This window comes from Aspergillus nidulans, chromosome II (assembly GCF_000011425.1).
Source record: "Aspergillus nidulans FGSC A4 chromosome II".
NCBI classification, from domain to species: domain Eukaryota; kingdom Fungi; phylum Ascomycota; class Eurotiomycetes; order Eurotiales; family Aspergillaceae; genus Aspergillus; species Aspergillus nidulans.
The window spans coordinates 193277-217814 of record NC_066258.1 but is presented as its reverse complement, the minus strand read 5'-3'; the positions used below and the strand labels follow the sequence as shown (position 1 = coordinate 217814).

General features: G+C 52.4%; 8 protein-coding genes across 8 annotated transcripts, besides 1 other annotated feature; 5 read left to right on the top strand and 3 right to left on the bottom strand.

Moving 5' to 3' along the window:
* Nucleotides 1-24538: part of a sequence feature (contig 1.135 1..301041(1)) that runs on past both edges of the window.
* On the bottom strand, nt 211-1385 carry ANIA_07912 (protein orsC; the record flags this gene model as incomplete). The annotated part of the gene is made up of 2 exons (XM_676089.1): nt 211-1141; nt 1207-1385. 2 exons carry the CDS (start codon nt 1383-1385, stop codon nt 211-213), a joined length of 1110 nt encoding a protein of 369 aa, XP_681181.1.
* On the top strand, nt 1743-2936 carry ANIA_07911 (protein orsB). The gene is made up of 2 exons (XM_676088.2): nt 1743-1953; nt 2021-2936. The coding sequence occupies exons 1-2, from the start codon at nt 1755-1757 to the stop codon at nt 2815-2817; spliced, it is 996 nt and encodes a 331-aa protein (XP_681180.1). The 5' UTR covers nt 1743-1754; the 3' UTR covers nt 2818-2936.
* Nucleotides 4448-10949, top strand: ANIA_07909 (protein orsA; the record flags this gene model as incomplete). Its single annotated transcript, XM_676086.1, has 4 exons — nt 4448-4734; nt 4794-10053; nt 10129-10810; nt 10867-10949. 4 exons carry the CDS (start codon nt 4448-4450, stop codon nt 10947-10949), a joined length of 6312 nt encoding a protein of 2103 aa, XP_681178.1.
* Nucleotides 11216-12650, top strand: ANIA_07908 (protein axhA). Its single transcript, XM_676085.2, has one exon. The coding sequence runs from the start codon at nt 11561-11563 to the stop codon at nt 12536-12538; it is 978 nt and encodes a 325-aa protein (XP_681177.1). The 5' UTR covers nt 11216-11560; the 3' UTR covers nt 12539-12650.
* Nucleotides 15871-16422, top strand: ANIA_07907 (VOC family protein; the record flags this gene model as incomplete). The annotated part of the gene is made up of 2 exons (XM_676084.1): nt 15871-15996; nt 16060-16422. 2 exons carry the CDS (start codon nt 15871-15873, stop codon nt 16420-16422), a joined length of 489 nt encoding a protein of 162 aa, XP_681176.1.
* Nucleotides 16883-17685, bottom strand: ANIA_07906 (uncharacterized protein; the record flags this gene model as incomplete). Its single annotated transcript, XM_676083.1, has 4 exons — nt 16883-16996; nt 17057-17482; nt 17533-17574; nt 17632-17685. 4 exons carry the CDS (start codon nt 17683-17685, stop codon nt 16883-16885), a joined length of 636 nt encoding a protein of 211 aa, XP_681175.1.
* On the top strand, nt 20347-21228 carry ANIA_07905 (NAD(P)-dependent oxidoreductase; the record flags this gene model as incomplete). Its single annotated transcript, XM_676082.1, has 1 exon — nt 20347-21228. The coding sequence occupies one exon, from the start codon at nt 20347-20349 to the stop codon at nt 21226-21228; it is 882 nt and encodes a 293-aa protein (XP_681174.1).
* On the bottom strand, nt 21869-23132 carry ANIA_07904 (class I SAM-dependent DNA methyltransferase; the record flags this gene model as incomplete). The annotated part of the gene is made up of 5 exons (XM_676081.1): nt 21869-21942; nt 22059-22124; nt 22168-22215; nt 22253-22290; nt 22381-23132. The coding sequence occupies 5 exons, from the start codon at nt 23130-23132 to the stop codon at nt 21869-21871; spliced, it is 978 nt and encodes a 325-aa protein (XP_681173.1).

The following is a 24538-nucleotide window of genomic DNA, read 5'->3' as shown; positions in this document are numbered from 1 at the left end:
CTCGAACAAACTGCATGCAGCAGCCGCATACTCGGGGTCCAAGCCGGTACCAGCCAAGAGAGCCACTCATCCGTGGAGTGTCCCCATTCGCCAATTACGTCTCACGATTACTCATATATATAGCAATATTCGTTCTTGGTAGGGCTCATGGCGGTCCCGATTGTAATCTCGGGGCTGAAGTCGAATACCATCGTGTCGTTTAGAGTTGCGTTACGGCTGGGCGGTACTATCATCGCAGACTGTCAGCTCGCCTGCTAAAATCCGGCGGAAAGGTAGGTTCTTACAGTTCAGTAGCGTTAGCGTGCCGTCCAGGGCATACTCCCTCGTCTCCAGGTCCAAGGCCTGCCAGATGGTCCAGATGCGGTCGACCTGGGCGTGGTGGAACCAGAATAGCGGATCCCCAGGCGAAGTGAAAATATCATTGTCGACGCCCGATATGAAGATATGACCGGCCAGATGCGGGCCTTGGAAGAATAAAGGATGGAATTCATGCATGTCGGTCACGTTGACGAGCATGTTGAGGATGATGTCCCAGGAGGCGCCTTGCTGGAGGAGGGTGTTATTGAAGTCTCTGATTAGGGGACGTGGGTTGTATCCCAATCCGTCCGGACGTGGGTTTGGAGGGATGTATTGGCCGTTATCGTACGAATAGAGGACGGGCCCGAGGTGAAGCTCCCAGTCGACAAGGGGGCCGTCGTAGATATATCCACCGCCGGTTCCGGGAGGAGTATAGATAGCGGTATCGGGAGACGGGTTGGGAATTGGGAAAAGCTGGAGGGTGCCGTTGCGGTTGGGAATATACACTCCGTTGCCTGAAAGAGACGCGTTGGAGCCGTCATAGAGGGGGTTGGCCGTGATGGGGAGATTAGCCCAGTGGGACCATTCCCAGTAGGGCTGGTACCCCGTGTATCCGCATTCCTCGCGCAGCGCCTTTTCATACAGGTAGACGAAATGGCGGTGCCAGGCGAAGAAGGACCCTGTAGCGTGGATGGTCCTGGTGTGGCGGATGTGGGTGGCCTGGAAGTCATCGAACCGGGACCGCGCACCTGGAGCCAGCTCAGGATCAATGATGGAGGGTAAGCGGGCCAGGCATTTGACCGCTTCGATGTATTCAAGCCGGGTCTCGACATCCAGGGTGCTCCTGGCAAACCGGTCAGCAAATAGAAGTCGCGGAAGGGGGAGAGCGCCGCATGGACGTATACATACCACTCTCTGCGAACCGCAAGGTTATGGGGGGTGCAAGCACCTTGCCTAGGTAGGCCCTGCTTGGTCTTCCATTGGTACTCATGGACGAGCCTCTGCATAAGCGGCGGATTGGCATTTGCTTGACAGAAGAGGAAAATGAGAGCGGCAAGCGCTGTGACAAGCGGGTTGAAGGCCAACATGGTTATCCCTAGTGTAATTGATGGTTAACCGTAGCTACCCAGAAGAAAAGACGGAGCCCATTTTATATGCCCTGCAATTCTTTCCCTCGGCAATCAGACCACCGTTCAAACACGAACTATGCGTCAAGAAACAAAGGGGCGGATGATGTCTCAGACGACCTTGTGCCTCGTATTGGGGCGGTCCCTGGCTGCTCCAGCTGCTGTGCCCTAATACCCGGCGTATACGGGAATATTTTTATCGATCCACGTCAGCATTTAGACTGGAGCCTCTATGGGGAAAATATATAGGGAGAGTATGAATGGCCGGTCTGCCTTAAGGTGTCCCAACAAAGAGAAAATCCAGATCAACTTAGCATTCTACTGGCAAGAATGACTCCGCCACTCCTCGCCCTCGAAGAACACTACTACTCGACCGCCATCTTCAACTCGATTGGCGAGACCTTCCAGCGAACCCTGCAAGGCGTGCCTGGTCTCGCCGACCAGCTGCGAAGCCTCGGAGATGGGCGACTCGAGGCAATGAACCGTGGGAACATCTCGCTGCAGGTGGTCTCCCATGCTTTTACTCCGGGTCAGTAAGACCTAATGTAACCCAGAATAGCACAAAAGCCACGCGAGCTGACTGCATAGATCGATAGGTGGACCCAGTGCCGAAGCCTGCAGAGCAGGCAACGATGAGCTTGCGGCCGAGATTGCCCAGATCAGCGATCCCCAGCGCTTCGCTGCCTTCGCAGTCCTGCCCGTTGCAGACCCAACTGCGTCGGCGGCGGAGCTAGACCGGTCTGTTTCTGAACTAGGGTTCGTCGGTGCGTTGATTGACAACCATGCGGACGGAAAGCATTTCGACGGTCACGACTACGATGTTCTCTGGGCCAAGGCGTGCGAGCTCGATGTGCCCATCTACCTGCACCCTACCTGGCCCTCGGCCCGCATGGCCGAGAACTTCATGGGCTCCTACCCAGTCCCCGTCGGCATCAGCCTGGGCGGCCCGGGCTGGGGTTGGCATCCCGATGTTGGCCTCCACGTGCTGAAGCTGTTCGCTGCGGGGGTGTTTGATCGCTTCCCAAGGCTGAAGATCATCGTGGGCCACATGGGTGAGATGCTTCCCTATATGCTCGAACGAGCCAGTGACATGAGTACTCGCTGGGGCGGATGGGGCCCTCGAGACCGACCGCTCCGGCAGGTCTGGGATGAGAATATCTGGATTACTACATCTGGGAGTTGGAGTCTCGCGCCTCTGAAGTGCATCCTCCACAACACAAAAGTGGAGCGCATCATGTACAGCGTTGACTACCCCTTCGAATCCAACGAGCGGGGACTGGAGTGGTTCAAGGAACTCGAGGGCAGTGGCCTGTTGACCGAAGAGCAGTTGGAGATGGTGGCCTACCGCAACGCGGAGGACTTGCTTAAGGTGCATATGAAGAAGGAGCAGTGATAAACCAGTAGGAATTGGCCTATTGCAGTACGGTTCCCGGGATTGAGTCTATATTTGGAAAATGGGAGAGAGATAAAGATAGCACTGTCGAATGGGACATAATCAACGCCTGCCTATGCTACTGTGCCTTCAACTATATCCTCGGCACCACTAAGAAATGCCACATTGCCCTCCACCACTCGCCGGACGCTATCTTGATCATCCTCGTTTGGAAGGTCAACGCGAGGCTCGAGCCCTCGATGTAGCATGACAAAGGCCATACAGCGGTAGGGCGTGGGATACGCTAAAGCCTTCTCCGGTATCACCAGCGGCGCCGCAGCGTCTCGGCCGGGAAAGGAGCATACCAGTCGGTCGCGGACATAGATTGCTTCTAGCCGGAGGATTCGCCACGGACCGGCGTCTGAAAGTTTCTGTAATCGGGAGAGAAGCCGCATATACGAGGCCAGCTCATATTCAACCCCGTCTAGCGTGATGGAGCTGGTGATGAGACAAAATGCCGCGCTGGTGGCTCGGCGGCCGCGGACTTGGACGTCGACCGGATCAAAGGAGGAGTGGATCACGTTGACTCGACCTTGATGCACCCTGGCTGAGCGTTCCAGAAACTCGTCGATATTTCCCTGGAACCTGTTCGTAGTCAGCGTGCAGCCGGCTGTTGTCTGGGCTGGTTGTGCGTACCAGGAAACGTCAATGTAGGTCATGCTCGCGTCGGGATGATAGGCGTCCCGGCACAGCTCCCACTGAGCAGTGTCCCGGTAGTAGCGCTCGCGTTTCAGAAGATTGGTGATCTCGGCAATCTCAGTAGCCATGTTTAGGAATGAGACGATTTGACAGGGTTATGGTGGGCCGGTAGGTTTATGGGAGTAGGCCTTTGGAGTCCTTATCAGCGGGCTCGACCGCAGTACCTCTTCAAACATTGCTGAGTATCGAGGCTGCAAATGAATGAAATGCGGTCTGAATTACTGTAGGAGCAGAGTATCTATGATGATTCACATCTGGACCAGAGTATAAGCTGCAGCGGAGGCGTATGCCGTCATAGGGCTGATGATTCGCCCACAAGATGATCTGACCCGGAAAATTTCTTTTGTTCTTTCGTATCGCACTGAAACTTGCCCAAGGATAAGCTTGCAGAAGTGTGGTCTTACGATGTACTATCGTTGTAACGCTGATGTCGCTTCTGGGCTGACATCAACGGCCAGATTGGGGCTCTATCAGATGTGTATACTCAACAGATACTCACGGACCAGAGTCGCGTACACTCCACTACCGAAACATTCTTTCGTAAACTGCGTACCCTGGCACTCTGGACCCTCGTACGGACAAGAATAGTACCCAGAGGAGCATGGCTATGCCTCTTGCCCGGCTTGCCTAAGGGGGCAGGCTACAACGCAGCTGAAGGATTGCCCGGCTTCAGCTTCCAGCCATGATTAAGTGAGCCAGAAGAAAAAGGATTTGGGAGGCGGATTACTTGACAAGGCGAGGCTATATAAAACATCCCATTGCACCTGCTTTGGAGTTGAGCTTGAGTTATCACGGAGCTTGACTCTTCACGGCAATAGAACAGCAGTGCCGCTATAATATCATAGACATATTTCCCCATCTCAATATCTAATTATCTTCTCTTTAAGTCACCATGGCTCCAAATCACGTTCTTTTTTTCCCGCAGGAGCGGGTCACCTTTGATGCCGTGCACGACTTAAACGTGCGCTCTAAGTCACGCCGCAGACTCCAGAGCCTTTTGGCTGCGGCATCAAACGTCGTACAGCACTGGACAGCATCTCTTGATGGACTCGAGCGTGCCGATATCGGTTCCTTTGAGGACTTAGTGGAGCTCGCTGAGCGGCAGACCACCCAGACCCGGGGTAGCATTGTCGCTGACCTGGTACTTCTGACCACCGTCCAGATCGGCCAGCTGCTTGTGTACGTCTTCTTGACCCGGAAATTCCTGAAGTCTCTTTCTGACGTTAGTATTCCAATAGCCTCGCCGAAGATGATCCAGCGATCTTATCCGGACATGCAGGGGCAAGGGCAATTCCCATGGGATTCGGCGCCGGGCTGGTGGCCGCTGGTGTAGCTGCAGCCGCCACGTCAGCGGATGGGATAGTCAACTTGGGCCTGGAGGCTGTCTCGGTGGCCTTTCGTCTGGGGGTAGAACTCCAGCGGAGGGGAAAAGACATCGAAGACTCGAATGGCCCATGGGCGCAAGTGATCTCCAGCGCCACCACCATTGCAGACCTGGAACAGGCACTGGATAGGATCAACGCCTCACTCAGACCGATAAACCAAGCATATATCGGGGAGGTCATGACAGAAAGCACGGTCGTCTTTGGACCACCGTCCACCTTGGACGCCCTGGCGAAGAGACCGGAACTCGCCCATGCAACGATCACCAGCCCTGCCTCAGCACTGGCCCAGGTGCCGCTGCATGGGGCTCATCTGCCCCCTATCAGCGCGACTATGATTGCGGCTTCTTCGTCACAACAGGCCACAGAGCTTTGGAAGCTTGCTGTGGAGGAAGTCGCTAACAAGCCCATCGACGTTCATCAGGCCGTCACTGCCCTTATTCATGACCTGCATAGGGCCAATATCACAGACATCGTCCTCACTGCCATCGGCGCCTCAACTGAGACGTCGGGAATCCAGAGTCTCCTGGAGAAGAATGGCCTCGCGGTGGAGCTTGGGCAGCTTAGTCCTACGCCGAGGCCGTATGGAAACGACCTCGACAGCATCCCAGCCGACGCCATTGCCGTCGTTGGCATGTCCGGACGCTTCCCTAACAGCGACACTCTTGACGAGTTCTGGCGGCTGCTGGAGACGGCAACTACAACCCATCAGGTCATCCCCGAGAGCCGGTTCAATGTCGATGACTTCTATGACCCTACTCGCGCAAAGCACAACGCGCTCCTGGCGCGCTATGGTTGCTTCCTGAAGAACCCCGGCGACTTTGACCACCGACTCTTCAACATCTCTCCTCGCGAGGCGATGCAGATGGATCCCGTGCAGCGCATGCTCCTCATGACCACGTACGAAGCCCTGGAGATGGCGGGCTACTCACCTCCAACCCCCGCCGCACCCGGTGACAGCGAGCAGGCGCCGCCTCGCATTGCAACCTACTTTGGCCAGACAATCGACGACTGGAAGAGCATCAACGACCAGCAGGGGATAGACACCCACTATCTCCCCGGTGTCAACCGTGGTTTTGCGCCTGGCCGACTATCCCACTTTTTCCAGTGGGCCGGTGGCTTCTACAGCATCGACACAGGCTGCTCATCCAGCGCGACAGCACTGTGCCTTGCGCGGGACGCTCTGACGGCAGGCAAGTACGACGCCGCCGTTGTCGGCGGTGGTACGCTGCTGACCGCGCCGGAATGGTTTGCAGGACTGAGCCAGGGGGGTTTCCTGTCGCCTACCGGCGCTTGCAAGACGTACTCAGACAGCGCGGACGGCTACTGCCGTGGTGAGGGCGTGGGTGTAGTAATTCTCAAGCGTCTGGCTGATGCTGTCCGGTCCAAGGACAACGTCATCGCAGTAATCGCCGGTGCATCTCGCAACTGCAATGCGGGCGCTGGCTCCATCACCTACCCAGGCGAGAAGGCCCAGGGGGCTCTCTATCGCCGAGTGATGCGCCAGGCGGCCGTCAGGCCGGAGCAAGTGGACGTCGTCGAGATGCATGGAACTGGGACCCAGGCTGGGGACCGTGTTGAGACACATGCCGTTCAGAGCGTCTTTGCGCCGTCAAACGGGAACCAGCGCGAGAAACCGCTGATTGTGGGCGCCCTAAAGGCGAATATCGGACACAGTGAGGCCGCTGCGGGTATCATCTCCCTGATGAAGGCAATTCTCATCCTGCAGCACGACAAGATTCCAGCGCAGCCGAACCAGCCCATCAAAATGAACCCATATCTTGAACCGTTGATCGGGAAACAAATCCAGCTAGCAAATGGACAGTCTTGGACCCGGAACGGCGCCGAGCCCCGGTATATCTTCGTTAACAACTTCGACGCTGCCGGAGGCAATGTCAGCATGCTGCTACAAGATCCCCCGGCGTTTGCCCTGCCAGCCCCAGCTTCTGGGCCTGGTCTTCGAACACACCACGTCGTTGTCACCTCGGGACGCACCGCAACGGCCCATGAGGCCAATCGGAAGCGCCTTCATGCGTATCTCTCTGCGCACCCAGACACCAACCTCGCCGACCTCGCCTACACGACGACCGCACGCCGGATACACAACGTCCACCGTGAGGCGTATGTGGCCTCATCTACTAGCGACCTTGTGCGGCAGCTCGAGAAGCCATTAGCAGACAAGGTGGAATCCGCGCCGCCACCCGCAGTCGTCTTTACCTTCACAGGCCAAGGCGCACAGAGCTTGGGCATGGGGGGTGCTCTGTATAGCACGTCGCCCACCTTCCGTCGCCTCTTGGACTCTCTGCAGTCGATCTGCGAGGTGCAGGGGCTGCCGACGAAGTTCCTCAACGCCATCCGCGGTAGCGGCGCCGAAGGCGCTACCGTCACCGAAGTGGACATGCAGGTTGCGACTGTCGCCCTCGAGATCGCTCTCGCTCGGTACTGGCGGTCGCTGGGCATCCGACCGACGGTGCTGATCGGCCACAGCCTGGGAGAGTATGCAGCGCTCTGTGTGGCCGGGGTGCTGTCTGCCAGCGATGCTCTGGCCCTGGCCTTCAGACGCGCCACGCTCATCTTCACTCGGTGTCCGCCATCCGAAGCAGCAATGCTGGCTGTTGGACTGCCGATGCGCACTGTGCAGTATCGCATCCGTGATTCAGCGGCCACCACTGGATGCGAGGTTTGCTGTGTCAACGGCCCATCCAGCACCGTGGTAGGGGGCCCTGTCGCCGCCATCCAGGCCCTCGACGAATACCTAAAGTCGGATGGCAAGGTGTCGACCACACGTCTGCGAGTGCAGCATGCTTTCCATACTCGCCAGATGGATGTCCTGTTGGACGAGCTCGAGGCCAGTGCAGCCCAGGTCCCTTTCCACGCTCCGACCCTTCCTGTGGCGAGCACCGTCCTCGGACGCATTGTCAGGCCCGGCGAGCAGGGCGTTTTCGATGCCAACTACCTGCGCCGTCACACGCGGGAGCCAGTGGCCTTCCTTGACGCTGTGCGCGCTTGCGAGACAGAGGGACTCATACCAGACCGCTCATTTGCCGTCGAGATCGGGCCCCATCCTATCTGCATCAGTCTGATGGCTACCTGCCTGCAGTCGGCCAAAATTAACGCCTGGCCCAGCCTCCGTCGCGGCGGCGATGATTGGCAATCGGTCTCCTCGACTCTTGCTGCAGCCCACAGTGCGCAGCTCCCGGTGGCCTGGAGTGAGTTCCACAAGGACCATCTTGACACTGTTCGCTTGATCAGTGATCTCCCCACGTATGCATTCGACCTCAAGACCTTTTGGCATTCATACAAAACCCCTGCTGCGGCTGTGAGCGCCGCGTCGGCCACACCATCCACTACCGGGCTCTCGAGGCTGGCATCTACCACACTTCATGCAGTTGAGAAGTTGCAGCGAGAGGAGGGGAAGATTTTGGGGACATTTACAGTAGACCTCTCCGATCCCAAGCTGGCCAAGGCCATCTGTGGCCATGTCGTCGATGAGTCGGCCATCTGCCCAGCCAGTATCTTCATCGACATGGCCTACACCGCGGCAGTTTTTCTAGAGCAGGAGAACGGCGCTGGTGCTGCACTGAACACCTACGAGCTGAGCAGTTTAGAGATGCACAGCCCGCTGGTGCTCCGCGAGGATATAGAAGTCCTGCCGCAGGTCTGGGTCGAGGCGGTCCTCGACATCAAGTCCAATGCCGTGTCTGTGCACTTCAAGGGCCAAACCTCGAAAGGAGCAGTTGGGTACGGCTCGGCGACGATGCGTCTAGGCCAGCCCGATTCGGCCGTTCGAAGGGACTGGTCTCGCATCCAGTCGCTGGTAAGGGCGCGCGTGCAGACCCTCAACCGCTCCGTCCGGCCTCGCGAAGTCCATGCCATGGACACGGCGCTCTTCTACAAGGTCTTCTCAGAGATCGTTGACTACTCGGCGCCATATCACGCAGTCCAAGAAGCAGTGATAGCCGCTGATTTCCACGACGCTGCTGTCACTCTCCAACTGACGCCCACCGCTGACCTGGGTACCTTCACCAGCAGCCCCTTCGCCGTGGATGCTTTGGTCCATGTTGCCGGCTTCCTGCTCAACGCAGACGTCCGCCGACCGAAGAATGAAGTCCACATTGCCAACCACATTGGCTCGTTGCGGATCGTGGGCGATCTCTCTTCGCCTGGCCCGTACCACGTCTACGCGACGATCCGCGAGCAGGATCAGAAGGCTGGCACAAGTCTGTGCGACGTCTATACCACCGATAGCCAGGACCGCCTTGTTGCAGTCTGCTCGGACATCTGCTTCAAGAAGCTAGAGCGAGACTTCTTTGCCCTGCTCACTGGTGCCACCCGCGGCCGCTCCACCAAGCCGGTGGCTGCTGCGCCGGCCAAGTCTATGGCAAAGCGTGCCCGGCAGCTCGCTCCATCGCCCAGCCCCAGCAGCTCTTCCGGCTCGAACACCCCAATGTCGAGGTCACCAACACCTAGCAGCGTGTCAGATATGGTCGACTTGGGCACAGAATTGCTGCAGGCCGTAGCTGAGCAGACTGGGGTCAGTGTGGCGGAGATGAAGAGCTCACCCGGCACCACCTTTACCGAGTTCGGGGTCGATTCGCAGATGGCCATCTCCATCCTGGCTAACTTCCAGCGCACTACGGCCGTAGAGCTGCCGGCAGCCTTCTTCACCAACTTCCCTACTCCGGCTGACGCCGAAGCCGAGCTGGGAGGCTCAGCACTGGATGACCTGGAGGAGGACATCACCAAGCCGACCCCTAGCCCAGAACAGACCCAAGCCCGGAAGCAAGGCCCGGCACCAAGCCAGCACCTGCTCTCTCTCGTGGCTCAAGCGCTGGGATTGGAAGCCAGTGATCTCACGCCGTCGACGACCTTTGACTCGGTGGGTATGGACTCGATGCTCAGCATCAAAATCACCGCTGCCTTTCACGCCAAGACGGGGATCGAACTCCCTGCTGCGTTCTTCAGCGCCAACCCTACAGTGGGCGCCGCCCAGGAAGCTCTGGATGATGACGCAGAGGAGGAGAGTGCCCCTGCCCAGACATCGACGAACCCAGCGAAAGAGACCACGATCGACTCCAGCCGCCAGCACAAACTGGATGCCGCCGTCTCGCGTGCAGTCTACTAAAGGGGTCAGTCTCGCTCCCGCGAAGCCCCTCTCTTCCTGACGACGGATGGTTCTGGGACCGTTGAGTCCTACATCCACCTGAAAGCCCTCCCCAAGGGCCGGCGGATTTACGCCCTCGAGTCCCCCTTCCTCGAGCAGCCGGAGCTCTTCGACCTCTCCATTGAGGAGATGGCCACCATTTTCCTGCGCACAATCCGGCGCATCCAGCCTCATGGACCCTACCTCATCGGCGGTTGGTCCGCGGGCTCTATGTATGCCTACGAGGTTGCCCACCGTCTGACACGCGAGGGTGAAACCATCCAGGCCCTTATCATCCTCGACATGCGCGCACCCTCGCTCATTCCGACCTCTATCGTAACGACCGATTTTGTCGACAAGCTCGGTACCTTTGAGGGCATTAACCGCGCACGCGACCTCCCTGAAGACCTCTCAGTCAAGGAGCGTGCCCATCTCATGGCAACTTGCCGGGCCCTCTCCCGCTACGATGCACCGGCGTTCCCATCGGACCGCCAGCCAAAGCAAGTCGCCGTTGTCTGGGCCTTACTGGGTCTCGATAATCGGCCGGATGCCCCAATTGCCTCCATGGGTCGACCTGGCTTGGATATCGGCAAGAGTATGTACGAGATGAACCTGGATGAGTTTGAGCGCTATTTCAACTCCTGGTTCTATGGGCGCCGACAGCAGTTTGGGACGAATGGGTGGGAGGATTTACTTGGAGACCATATCGCTGTCTATACCGTCAATGGAGGTACGTTGGAACTATACTGGCCCCCATCTATGGTAACTTACTAACTTGGCCTTCAGATCACTTCTCCATGATGTGCCCGCCCTATGCAAGTGAGGTTGGTGATATTGTTATTGAAACTGTGACTCGGGCGGTGGAATAGATTGTCACTTATAGATGTATAGACCTTGATGCTTTTAGAGTTTATATGAAAACAACAGGTATAATGTGCACGTCTCCAAAGACATATCACAATAGAACATACCACAGTAACATACTCACCAGCTTGCGCGCATGCGACATAGTTGGGGGACCGGCCTGACGTCCACGACATCAACAACCAGCACAGTAAGAAACAGTGGATCCGCCCTCGAAAATGACGCCTTTCAGCATTCGTCCGGGTAATTATTGAGGGAGAAGATTGTTGACTTTAACCGGATAATCAGGGTTGCGACCCAAAAGATTCCCCAAAGGCCGATCTTTGCTTGGCGTGTCAAAGCACCCTTTCTTTGCGTCGGCGGGCTTGGAGATTCAAGGTCCAGAAAACGAATCAGTGCTTTGCGTCGGTGGAGCAGTACTGAGTGATTGTCTCGGATCCCCCACAGGGTGAAACAAATGACCCCTTCGTGGGGGACAAGCCCCGTGGCAGAAAAGGGCAATCCGTTGCATACAGCCTATTTAAGGTTGACGGTATTCAGGCATTTCAGCTGAGACCAACAATTTATACGAACTCTTCCTGCATCTCATCTTGACTCCTAGAACCAACGCGCTACAATGAGAAACCTCAGTACCTGGCCCACATTCGCAGCCCTCCTTTGGTCTGCTCCAAGGGTCCTGGCGCAGTGCGGTCTCCCGTCAACGTACAGCTGGACGTCGACTGGCCCGCTCGCTGAACCCAAGGACGGATGGGCATCACTCAAGGACTTCACTGCGGTCCCGTACAATGGGCAGTATCTTGTGTACGCAACTTATCATGATACGGGCACGAGCTGGGGCTCCATGAATTTCGGCCTCTTCTCGAACTGGTCCGACATGGCCACGGCGAGCCAGAACGCAATGACTCAGTCGACTGTCGCGCCCACGCTATTCTACTTCGAGCCCAAGGATGTCTGGATCCTCGCGTACCAATGGGGCCCTACTGCATTTTCCTACCTGACGTCGAGTGATCCAACCGATGCCAATGGTTGGTCATCACCCCAACCGCTCTTTTCCGGGTCAATTTCAGACTCAGACACCGGGGTCATTGACCAGACAGTCATCGGCGACAGTACAACAATGTACCTCTTTTTCGCGGGAGACAACGGCCGCATCTATCGCGCCAGTATGCCCATCGACCAATTCCCCGGCGATTTCGGTACCGAGTCCGAGATTATCCTGTCAGATGAAAGAAACAACTTGTTCGAAGCTGTCCAGGTGTACACGGTCTCAGGTCAAAGCAAAGACACATACCTAATGATTGTCGAAGCGATCGGGGCACAGGGGCGCTATTTCCGGTCATTCACTGCCGACAGCCTTGGTGGCTCATGGACACCGCAGGCGGCCACTGAGAGCGCACCTTTTGCTGGCAAAGCCAACAGCGGTGCCACCTGGACGGACGATATCAGCCATGGCGATCTTGTGCGCAGTACCCCGGATCAGACAATGAGCATCGACCCTTGCAACCTGCAGCTCCTCTATCAGGGCCGAGATCCCAGCCTCAACCCCGGCTACGACCTTCTGCCATATCGGCCAGGGCTCCTCACCCTGAAGTGAGGGTGCTTGGGAAAGGAAAGGTGGAGCTACCCATGCCGTCTTGTTACTTGATTGTGGGTCAGCGTCTTAGAATGTATATACTTCGAAACAATCTGAAACAAATAATTATAGCCCGTCGAAGGAAATGCCGCCGCGACTATTGTATTTTTTAGGTCTGCCATGTCATTCGAATTTACCAAACAACTGGCAGGAATCAATATATAAAGACAACCTCAAAAAAAAAAAAATTATAAAAAAAAAAGAGAGAGAGAGAGAGAGAAGAGAAAGGTGTTGTGTGTTGTAGAGAGGGCTCGATATGTACTAATAGACTGGATTAGAACGTCTAATTAGTCCCTGGGCCAGTAAACGTTACCAAAACATAAAATGAAGAAGCGGTGGGCTCACTGAGGAAGTGTCGTCTTATTGAATTCAACAAGTCCTTCCACGCGTTAAATACCAATATGACATTAGCGCTAAAGACTGGCATCAACGTTATGCCAGACGGACGAGTAATCACTGAAGCCTCTCGAGACAGAAAATATAATCACGTAGTAGATATATAATGATCTATTATTTTAAAACTAGAACCGTAGGCAAATTAGCCTTTGCGTAGTAATATTTTCAAATATGAACTACCAACGTGTCCCTGGGATCATTTCACGGTAGAACCACCATTTTCCCCAGACGCGTAGCAAGATACTAGTGTATATCCCCGGGTATGCAACGGAGATGTGTTTTTGTTTGTCCAGACGTACTTTCTTCGGGATGTTCTGCCTTGGAGAACACATGTTAGAATTATAGACAATTATGACATGTTAGATGGCATCAACATGGAGCGTATTGATTGCCAGGGGACTGTGAGCAAGGGAACCTTTGCTTGCTGAATGATGGAGTGGTGGCCGTGGGCGAAGCAGGGGCAAGGGTAGTCGAGGGGTTAATGACCGGTAGGAGGAAGCCGTCTATTCCTGCATTTTTACTGGCTCAGCATAGTGTATTGGTTGTTGATAAGGCAGAGAAAGATATTTCATGGCTGACTTGGGCTTTTGTTGTCACTCATAGTCGAGGATTAGCTCAGTAACTTTCATTGCTGTTTAAAAAGAAAGCAACCCTATAGACCATACAAGAGCTACGGAATGGCAGCACAAAGGACTGTACTTCCATAACCCCCAGCATGATACAGTAATAGATACAGAATCGTCAGCTATAAACCGTAGGGGTCTATATTTGCTTGTGAAAGTTTGATTGTGCAGTAGTGACATCTTCCTGGGATTGTTCCCCGGAAGGCTCTTTCGCATAGGTTTCACCTTGGCCATGCCGGGCACTCTCAAGACCAGGAATGCTTATACCATATGGATACCGAACATTTTAGGAGCAGCCATACCCTATATCAGTACCTGGCTGTCAATGACGCGGCAAGATTCGCACCGCCGCCCGGAGCCAGAGAAGCGTGAATGGGAGTACCGTCTAATACAAAGTACATCAACCAAGATAAGGGGCGAGCCCCCTATACCATCTGTACCACTAACATGAATAGGAGCCGAGTCATTGGAATGGGGCAGTGGTGAGAGGACAACCTTCCGCGCTGGATTAGAGCAGACAGTCAGAGAAGACAACGAGAGACTCCTCCGAACGCATCACAGATCCTTATCGAGAGCTTCGGTGGTATATATCGTCACAGCGCCCTTTGGTACACGTATTTGGTTGATTTCGTGCGATGCTCCCGACATCACAGCTGGCGGCCTAGAGGTCCATCTCTTTCCCGCAGGCTATCCACTGACGGAGTCTAAACTATTGTAATTGCACTAAAACTGGCCTATTAGCAAATCATAGCAATTTAGGTATGTAGGCTTCTCTCATTCGCCGTACTCGTATGTATCAACTCCCCAGTGAACGGTTGAGATGATGCTGTACCTGGGAGTTCCCTGTCTATAAGACTTTGTTTACAAGCCTCTCCCTATCATAGATCTCTTTTACCTCCTTCTTACAATGAATATCATGATAGACATCACGGCATCTAAACCCAGGCTTTACGAGCGACTTGTCCACCAAAGCCACTAACTTGACGCCGACGCGAGCGTCCACACAGAAGTTTAGCGTCGTTTCCTCCTATTCTAAACAGCAACCATTAGCCAGTGGTGGAATTAGTAATACCACCCAGAGCAACTGGAGTTTTTCTTGTCAAGCGCAGCAGATAGATATCGTTCGTGCAGAAATCCGGAAATGCGTTCCCCTGAGTGATTTACGCGTAACGACATATCTTCTATATTGTGGCTTTGGTTGGGCTCTGAAGCTGTTGCGGGAGTCTACAATCAAGGCTGGTAAGTTCGGGTGTGTTCACCAACTTCCTAGTTTAGATCCATCTTTAACAAGTACGAGAACTAACGGTAGATATTTCAGACAATTCTGGCATCTTGCATTCTGACATTCTTCACTAGTATACGTGATGAGACTATGAAATCAGCCCATAAGCACCTGAAGCTATAGTAGAGAAAGCTCTCTCTAATAATTGTAGGATAAAGCCTTATGAGAGAGAATTCATCAGAAGCAAGTATTGTTACAAGTATTGTTACTAGTGAATAGGCTCGTATAAAATAACTAAAATTGAAACAACTTAATAGAAAAGATAATCGTACTCAACGATTAGGCTTTCTAAGACCTGTTTAGGAGCGTAGTTAGGCGTTTTCATGAATGTGCTTCGTAATCTGGGACAGACTCTGAAGCGAAGCGAAGATGTTGATGTGACAGCCAGTATATTAGTCAGAACTTTATTTCGGATGTTTAAAATGTTTATCCGTTCCGCGCTCTGAGCCATGTTCGCGGAATTCAGAGTAAGCCACGCCGAGCTAAGACCCCGCACTCTAAGAGCTGCTAGCGTCGATCTTGATCATGTGACCATCGTCTGCGACAAACGAATATAATTGAGATCTGATGCCCTATCCATGATATAAAAACAGTTTGTAGCTTTTCGAGACTCTTAAAAAGAGCCTCATTGAAGGAAATGTTAACAAATTATTTGGGCAGTTACAACCAGGTTAAGCAGTGGTTAAGCACTCGGCCGAGGTGCTAATGTGCTTAGTAAGGTAGATCTCCGGCAGTCCGTATTTATGGGTCACGCGCAACTATGTGAGCGTCATCCTGAAGTGAGAGCCTGCCTCAGGCCAGAGATGCGAGCCGAAAACCCAATAATTTTCAATCAATTAGACATAAATGGATTCGACGGGCTCCGTAGAAGCTGGCTCACTGTATCTTGATCCACAACTGTGCTCAATCCATATTTGTTTAGTCCTTACGAGATAGGATATAGAACTCTCTTTGAACATTGAACTAGATACGTTCCTGTACAGGATCGGATCATGGCCACTGAAAACAACCCACCTCCCCTCACCCACGTCCTCGAGACATGCCTCTACGTGCGCGATATCCATGCTTCAAGGAAATTTTATGAGGATGTGCTGAACATTAAGCCGTTCATGCAATCGGTACGATCCCTTTTCACCAACAATGTTGGGCAACTGTTAAGGTGAGGCTGATACCCTTCCTAGCACCGCAGTGCCTGCTTCTCCCTAGGCAATACAACTCTCCTCCTCTTCCAACTGGGCCAAACAGACGCAGATATTACTACTCCCAGCGGCGTCATTCCTGGCCATGGACCCAGCGCGCAGATCGTCGCGAAGCTCAACGCAGCCAAAGAGGGCGATGGCGACATTGACAGCCTGAAGCAGCACTTCTGTGTCGCCGTCCAGAGTACCGAAGATGTAGCGAAGTGGGAAGCATACCTCCAGAAAAAGGGGGTTCCGATTATCAGCTGCACGAACTGGGAACGCGGTGGAAAGAGCATTTATTTTGCGGATCTTGATGGGCACCTTGCCGAGATTGCGTCGAGGGGGATCTGGCCGCATTATTAGCTTCTATGAACTTGTCTGAGACCTGAACCATTCCTTGAACTCCATATGTTTTTGCGGTATGGAGTTAAGTCGGTTTTAGTTGTTTACGGTACACTGATCATATCATGACGCGTGGTCTTCTTCAGCACCTACGCCCTGCGGCTGTTGTAGAGCTGCCAGTGGCCAGATAGGGCGGCGTGAGATTGCTAGCAGGTTAATCCGGACCAGCGGAGATTAAGAACCATATATTACAGAATTCAAGAGCAATAAAAAAGCTAAATGACTTTGAAGACTGGAATATCGAGCTGGCAAACTATAAAAGGCCTTTATGTATTAGGTTGTGCTCAATTTCCATATTTCAAATAATTGCTATTTCAAGCTTAATGCAGCGTAAAGGATTCGTAGAGTATCCACAGGGAAACATGCGCGCCAGGCGGGATATACAGTAAGGTAGTTCACCACACGAGGCGAAGTAATGGATTTAGAGCCCATTGAACTTATATACCAGGCGGGCCACTTCATACCCTTCTTCCTGCACGACCGCAACACGGCGAACGAGACATTTCTCAGAGTTAATAGTTTCAATGCTCCAAATCTGCAGAGAGACTATCGTTAGTACCCGTCGAGGTTGCCGTTTGAATTTCAGTGCCCATACCTGCTCTGCTGTCCAGCCGGACTTTTCATTGCGTCCAAAGTCGTGGATAAACAAATCTGTAAGGTCATCGGTATCCGTGGGACCCACTGCTCCACGCAAGAATTTCTGGACCTCCTCCTTGATCGCGTCATTGGAAGGCTTCGATTGTAGATCCAGATCTGGTCGCACAGAACCGTCCTCCCGAACACCAGCGATCAGCCGGCTGCGCGAGAGCACGTCGCCGTAGATGTGGTTGCTTCGTTCTCTCTCGACCCAGTCCGTGATGCGCTCTTCAGTCGAAGCTCCGATTCCGCCGGTCAGCGTTTGGCGCATTGTAAGATGTACCGTGGGTTCGCCCGAAGATGGAGATGGCTCGACGCCCGAGGTGAATTGCAATGTTATGCTTGCAGCGCTGATCCCTTTGCGTGTGAGCCAGCCCACGCCTTGCTAGAAGACCATGTCAGTCGATAATTCTGGTGCGTTCTGGTCGCTCCTACCAGCCTGAGGATACCGTCCATGCTATCAGAAACGGACTTGTCCTACTTAGCGTCAGCATTCTGTAATATGCCAGTTGGGGAAGCCAGGAGCAAGTATACCAATGTCCACGACCCTTTAAGGGTTTTCACTGTGATATCTCCAGGGGCTGCCATCTTGCTCAGGTATCGCTAAATCACCGACAGTTGGAATAAGGGGCTTTCTGTACTGGCTTAGACGTATTTTCTCAACCCCCAAGTGCTGTATTGTCTTGGTGTCTTATACTTCGTCCCTGAGAGCTGACTACTGTTTTAGGAAAGTGCCTGAATCACATGCGGGAAACCCACGTGGCCGGGGAATTTGCATGTGATGCCGGGACAAAAACCCTGCCCCTGGCCTTACCCCTGCCCTCCGTCCACAATCAGGGGGTAAATAAACAACCGGGAATGCTAATTGGTATGCATTGTCAAGTATTTATTTCCTCTACTGCTATGATACTTCTGATGCGGTTGAGTTGTTCTCTACAGAATAAACTCACGAACCATGACGTATCTTAAGACAAGAACCGACCCCTCGGGGCTATTGACGAAAAAGGTAGTCTGAACGGCATAAACTGGGGCAAGCGACGTCGTATCTCTCGGAGGAGATCCCCCAAAGGGGCAGACGTTGCTCACATCATGGCCTAGCGACTTCTTAGCCAGAGGGCGACGTCGAGCATCCCCCTCGATCCACAGTATTCGAAGCAGGCAGCGGAGACGGGAGATGAATATTTAAGATGAATATTAATCTATTTTTCCATCATCGCCGGCGGGTCCAGCGGGCGGGAGGATCAGAAGCCAGTCTTTAACTGCTGCGACGTCGACTGCTTGCCAGGCGAACAGAATCTCGATATTGATGTTATAACTGTATTGCACTGAGGGGGAGGGAATTCTTTCTGGACCTGGGATACTATGTCTGCCTCCTCTGTGCGGCGGTCATGAAAGTGCTAGTTCGTGTCATGCGCTACGAACAGCACCTCTGGCATAATGGAGGTCTGATGAGAATAGATTCTGGATGTTTAGTGTGGATATTGTCCTCACGAAAAACTAGACTTTACTCAAAGTACTCCAGAGTTATTATGAATGTCAAAAGCCAGACACCAACTTGCTCTAGGCCCAAATTCATCCACCAACAGTTTGACCAGTTAAATCTGCTGAATCAGTGATTTTGGAAAAATATACCTTTCTTACGATATTAGCCTTCAATTTGTAAATCTCCTAATCCATATTAATGTTAACTCATGCTATCATCAGTTTATTTTTAAACTAATATATAACGCCAAAGTTGACTTAATCGACATATATTCTAGAAAAAGCTTTAAATCGATAATCGAAAATTGGACTACACTGCTTATAAAATAATATATCGATTATACTAACCACTTCTGCATCATCTCCTGCTACCAGGCTAATAAGAATTAATGAATAAATATATCTCATCGCACCATAAAGAAGCTTCTTTTTATCTCAAATTATTGTTAAGGTGTGCTTATTCGAGGTAGAAGCAGAGCATGTCCGGATGACCTGATCCGGTATATAGCTAATGTGTTCACACATTCAAACGCACCTCCACGATGAATCGTGTACTGGGGAGAGCGCAGAAGCCGCCGTCGTCTAGGATGGTGCCGACCTGATCCTAATTCCCAAAACCAACATCAACACCTGCTGTCGGTCCCGAATGCTTGGATGACAACGAAGCCAGTTTTCTTCTTTTCTTTTTCTTTTTTTTTTTACCCTCTTCAAAAGCCGCTCAAGATAGGACTGTTTGACTAATACCATGTCCTGTGCGTATTTATGCTCAGCTGGTCAAAGCGGCTCTAGGTGTACACATATAAACTGGACTACAATGTGCTTTATTAAGTACTGGTATATCTCGCCACTTATCGACGTTCATGTTAATGATCTTGAATTTTATCACGTCGAGCTCTGAACCTTGGAGCCGTTCACTGCATTGCATCAGGGCTTTGGGTATTGTTTGATAAAGGTACTAACCTACCCTAAATGCCAACTTATATGCTCCATCTCGCATCATAGGCGCTTTACCTTGGTAATGGGGGCCAATCAGTCCGGCTTCGCACATAGCTCGACCTTGGGTACATATGGAAGTAATACCCATTTTAGAATGCCTAGCATATATGTAAGAAGTACAGTCACGTTGAAACAGTCTGCTATTTTGAGAATATGATGCTTGCTGGGTGGGAATTGACCGCAGTTGAGCTTTGATCAGGTTGCCATGGTGCGCGTAGATAGCTGTCATTTACAAATATTTCTTCCCCTGACGGTTCGGCGGGATATCCGTCCGAGAAAAGTTCCGAATATTTGAGCGTGTTTCGTTTGTATATTGATTACTCAGTCCGCTGCAGGCTTAGCTATTCGCGCCTCTTGCTCTTGCCAAGGCCCCTCTAGGTACGTGGAGTGAGTCATAGGGTGGGCATAACAATTGTTTTCTGAACCCTGAAACCCGCGGGACCCGATGTTGAGCCGGCAAGCCGGACTTAGATACGTCCAAGACGGAGAAGCTGCAAACTGCTGACGTTCGGACAGACTTAGGGCTCGACGGTTTAGTGGTCAATCGGCGTGGATTGCTAAGCGCCAAGGGTTAATACGAGGAGGCGCCGTGCTACAGTAAATGATCACTGACAAGATTAATATGTAGAGAAACTATCCAGTTTGATGCCTGCAGCAGCATTTAATATAAAGACACGCTCTCCGTTTCCTGCTGATCGGTTAGGTCGCCAGTGGCTTACCAGCTCATCATCACACCACATCTCGACATCCAACGGAGACTTATTACATACCATGTCAAAAATCAGCCTCTTCGGACTCGGATCCATGGGCCAGGCCCTCGCCCATCGGTACATTGATACTGGATATACCACCACCGTCTGGAACCGCACACCTGAGAAGGCGCAGTCCTCCGGGTTGATACAGAAGGGCGCTCATCAGGCCCTCACTGTAGCCGAAGGCCTAGAAGCCGCCGACATGGTCATCCTTTGCCTCCTCGACAATGCCTCCGTAAGAGAAACCCTCAGCAAGGCTGTCACTTCTCTCAGTGGGAAAACTATCGTCAATCTAACCAACGGAACTCCCACCCAAGCCCGCGACCTCTCAGAATGGGCCGGCGCGCACGGTGCAGAGTACATTCACGGGGGCATCATGGCTGTCCCCGATATGATCAGTTCCGGCTCGCCGCACTCGATTCTGCTGTATAGCGGCAAGTCCAATGAAGTGTTTACCCGCATTGAGCCTGACCTTGCTCATTTGGGAGCGGCCAAATTCCTCGGCACGGACCCGGGCTCAGCATCGCTGCACGACCTGGCCCTTCTCTCGGGCATGTACGGCCTGTTTTCTGGCTTCTTCCATGCAACTGCGCTCGTGCGGTCACAGTCTGACACCACATCTGAAGGGTTCTTGGAGCTCCTGATCCCCTGGCTAGGCGCCATGACGCACTACCTGGGTGGACTGGCAAAGCAGATTGACAGCGGCGATTACACGACGCAGGGTTCGAATATAGCGATGCAGGTGGCCGGGTTGGAGAATATCATTGCGGCCAGCGAGGAGGTGGGTGTAACGCCGGCGTTTATTCTGCCGATTCAAAGGCTCATGAAGCGTGCGGCGGACGAGGGGCATGGCAACACGGATATTTCTTCTTTGATTCAGTATTTGCGGACGCGAGAGTAGACAGTGGTCCGACTGGGTTGTGGGCTAGTAGAGGCTACCTGCCGCCTAGGCTAGTTATGGAATTGAAAGGTGTACGTATAGCGAGACAATGTCGATCAGGCCCACGCCCGTCTGCCAGATAGTTCCTCGTATCCCACTGAAGATAATAAAACATCGAGTGTTCCACTGCCATCGTAGACTGTTCAGAGATAGGAAATCAGAACCATGATACCAAAGTTGATGCATCAAGATTTCTATTCTCTTACTCATGATATGCACAGTGAGAGCGAAAAAGCAAGTCAACCCACGGCCGTAAACTATTGATGCCCCAAACAAATCGAACTGAGACACGACTCCATTTCTTCCCCTTGTCGTACGTGGTATTGGTCGTCTAGACAAGCGGTATACGGCCCGGTAAACTGCACTATCGTCCCATCGTCATATCATATCCATCAATAACGCGGTGGAGTAGTATTTAGGGGTATGAGTTTGGGTACAGTCTGCAATGCTAGGTAGCCAGTCGGCAACGGTCCGTGCGCCTGATCCCATACCACACTTATTGAAAGGCCTTGTCAGACGTCTCTCCGAGAACCATCCTTGAGAGAACTGTGATCTCCAGGCAAAAGTTCGTGTGGCGATATTGAGTGGTTAACTGACCGCATCAACAGACCGCTAGTTGGATGGGACGAATGGCGGAATTTCCATCCAAGACGCCGCTGACGGAGTGTTTCCTATCTTTGCATAGATAATTCAGTGCATAAAGAGCAAAATGAAAGCTATGACAAGACCAAATGCAGGACGGGAAGAGTGAAAGCGAGAGATGAGAGAAGTGAGTCTGTTACGGCGCATACAACCCTCCCCGACTACGGATACAGGGCAGATAGACATGCGAGAAGTTGCTACGCTAGCCGAAGTACCTGAGGACTACATTTAGAGGCACTTATCGCGTGATTATCTTACCGGCTACACAGGATGCACTGACACTTGGATTGGGAATATCCAAAATGGCTATAAAACCATAGGTATATCCCTAAGATTGCCTTACCTGTCCATACTACCTCTACGGACATTAGCTGGTCCGTACTGCAGCGCGATCCAATAAATCAAATAATAACTATCAGTTGACATTCTGTCTTTGGCTTTGTCTTTGTCAGCAGGGCGATATCTGTGTACTATATCTTCTTCAAAATAACCATCCTCCCCCCTTGACTCTCGTCCTCTAGAATCCCAAACGAATCCAGACTGACGACCTTCACCACCCTCTTCTCCTTTAACTTGCCAATCACATCCTTAAACCCACCACTTTCCCAGATCCCATCATGCACGGTCGCAACCACCAATCCGTCTTTCATAGTCAACCTTGCAAACTCCTCCAATACACCTGCCCCAACATGACCCTTTGTCAGCGTGCCCACACACACAACAACATCGTACCTCCCATCCGGGCTAAGAATTCCTTCATTCAAATCTGCCGTCTCAAGAGACTGATAATTGCCCTTCCCACGCGCAACCTCCAGCATCCCCTCGCTAAGGTCAACCCCATTAAGATCAAATTCTCCTGACAAAGACGACTGAGCTAGGCAGTCACCCACAAGGCCTGTTCCGCACCCTGCATCGAGGATTTGCAGTTTCTCTGGTCTAGAAATCAAGGATGGTGGAAGGTTGTCTATGATCGCGTCCACAGCCCGCCGCGGGGAAGCGTACCCGACGTCATTGATGTCTGCGTCATAGGCGTGAGCCCATTCATCGTAAAAACTTTGTGCTTCGGAACTCCCGCGGAGAGAGAATGCGCGCTGGAGGTAGAAATCGATGCCGCTGACGGCAGGCGTGGGTTCTTGGGGCATGCTGGATGCAGGGTACGGGGCAAGGTGGACAGATTCAGGTTGTCGATATGACGAATATGGCGGGGGATTGACGTATTGCATGCTGCTTATGTATTGTGGTGGTATTATTACTATCCGGGCCGGCCCGTCGGGAGATAACTGGTCCGTATGGAGTTGCCGATGTCAGTTTTCTGGACTATATATGGGCACGACCTGGGCAAGTAGTCAGGAGACTAGATGAGGACGCATTTATTTGCAGACCCTGTAGCCAACGATAGGATGATTTGGATGTTCAGTAAGGAGGCCATCAATTTAGTTCATTGTTTTGCCTTGTATACCAGTAGGCTGGGAGCATGCAGCTCTGCATGGGGATATAGCAAATATCTGTGGTTATGAGTAAAATGAATTGCTTAGAAAGAATTTTCCGAGCGAGAATGTGAGCAAGGGTGTATATTAGTGGTAAAAGTAGCCCGCTGGCTTGCCATTAAAGTGCTCCGCTTCTGCCTTGGGCGACGATGTAAGCTGACAGTTACAAAGCCATCGGGAATAACTACTTAAAAGGTATCTGATATATTAGATTATAATCAGTGTTCTCAGAGAATAAAATCCCGCGCAGTTCCCACATTGTCTCGCTCATTGACCTCTCCCGGAACAGTTTCAACTGCCCTATACAACCAAGAATAGAGCAATCAGAGTTCAAGACAGAGTGCTTCCCTGAACGCATATAACCAGTCCTTCAATCATTTCCTCCAACCTCTTCACCGCTTGACGAACGACACAATTACGGTCAATCGGTTGCTCCTGTCAGAATGGGGTGTATGTCCCCACTCAGCCTCTCACTGCCCACCCAGTGATGCGGACATAGGAATACCTGTACCTTCTGCCCTGTTAAGTTTGACAAAATACGAACGATGTTCTTTAGGCACAGTGCGCGCTGCGTAATCTCACTGTTCTGACGCAGGTCTACTTCTGATGTGCATATGTCACTGTTCGCGACGAAGTGGCTTGCATTTGGAGCGCTAATCCTTGTACTTCCCAGACCTCTGTTTTTATCTTGTTGCAGGGGACAGAAAGCTAAAGGTCCCTGCATGAAGCTACTCGCTGTAGTCAGCCTATAAGTCAACTCGTTACTGGATCCTGTAGGCGCCTAGCAGTTAGTACAGACAGAACAACTGAACTGGATGATATATATAGGCCGAGCTCAACTCAGCAGCGCAAATGGGAGATTATTCAAGGGTTAAGATTGTATTGTGAATACAAGACTAACACTGAGAGATGCAAACAAAAGCTGAGGTAAAGGACATCATGGACTTAAAAATCCCATATCTATCCAACTTTTAATGAACAGCCTCGCTGTCTCTGCACTGACCGGTCCTAGATTTGCGAGAGTTTTCGAATGCTCGCGCGATTTCTTCGTTTCCAGCAAAAGGCCCCCACAAGACATGCGGATGAAATTGTTATCAAGGAAATCGACCAGCAGAATCGCAGGATTGTCTCCCTCTGCACCC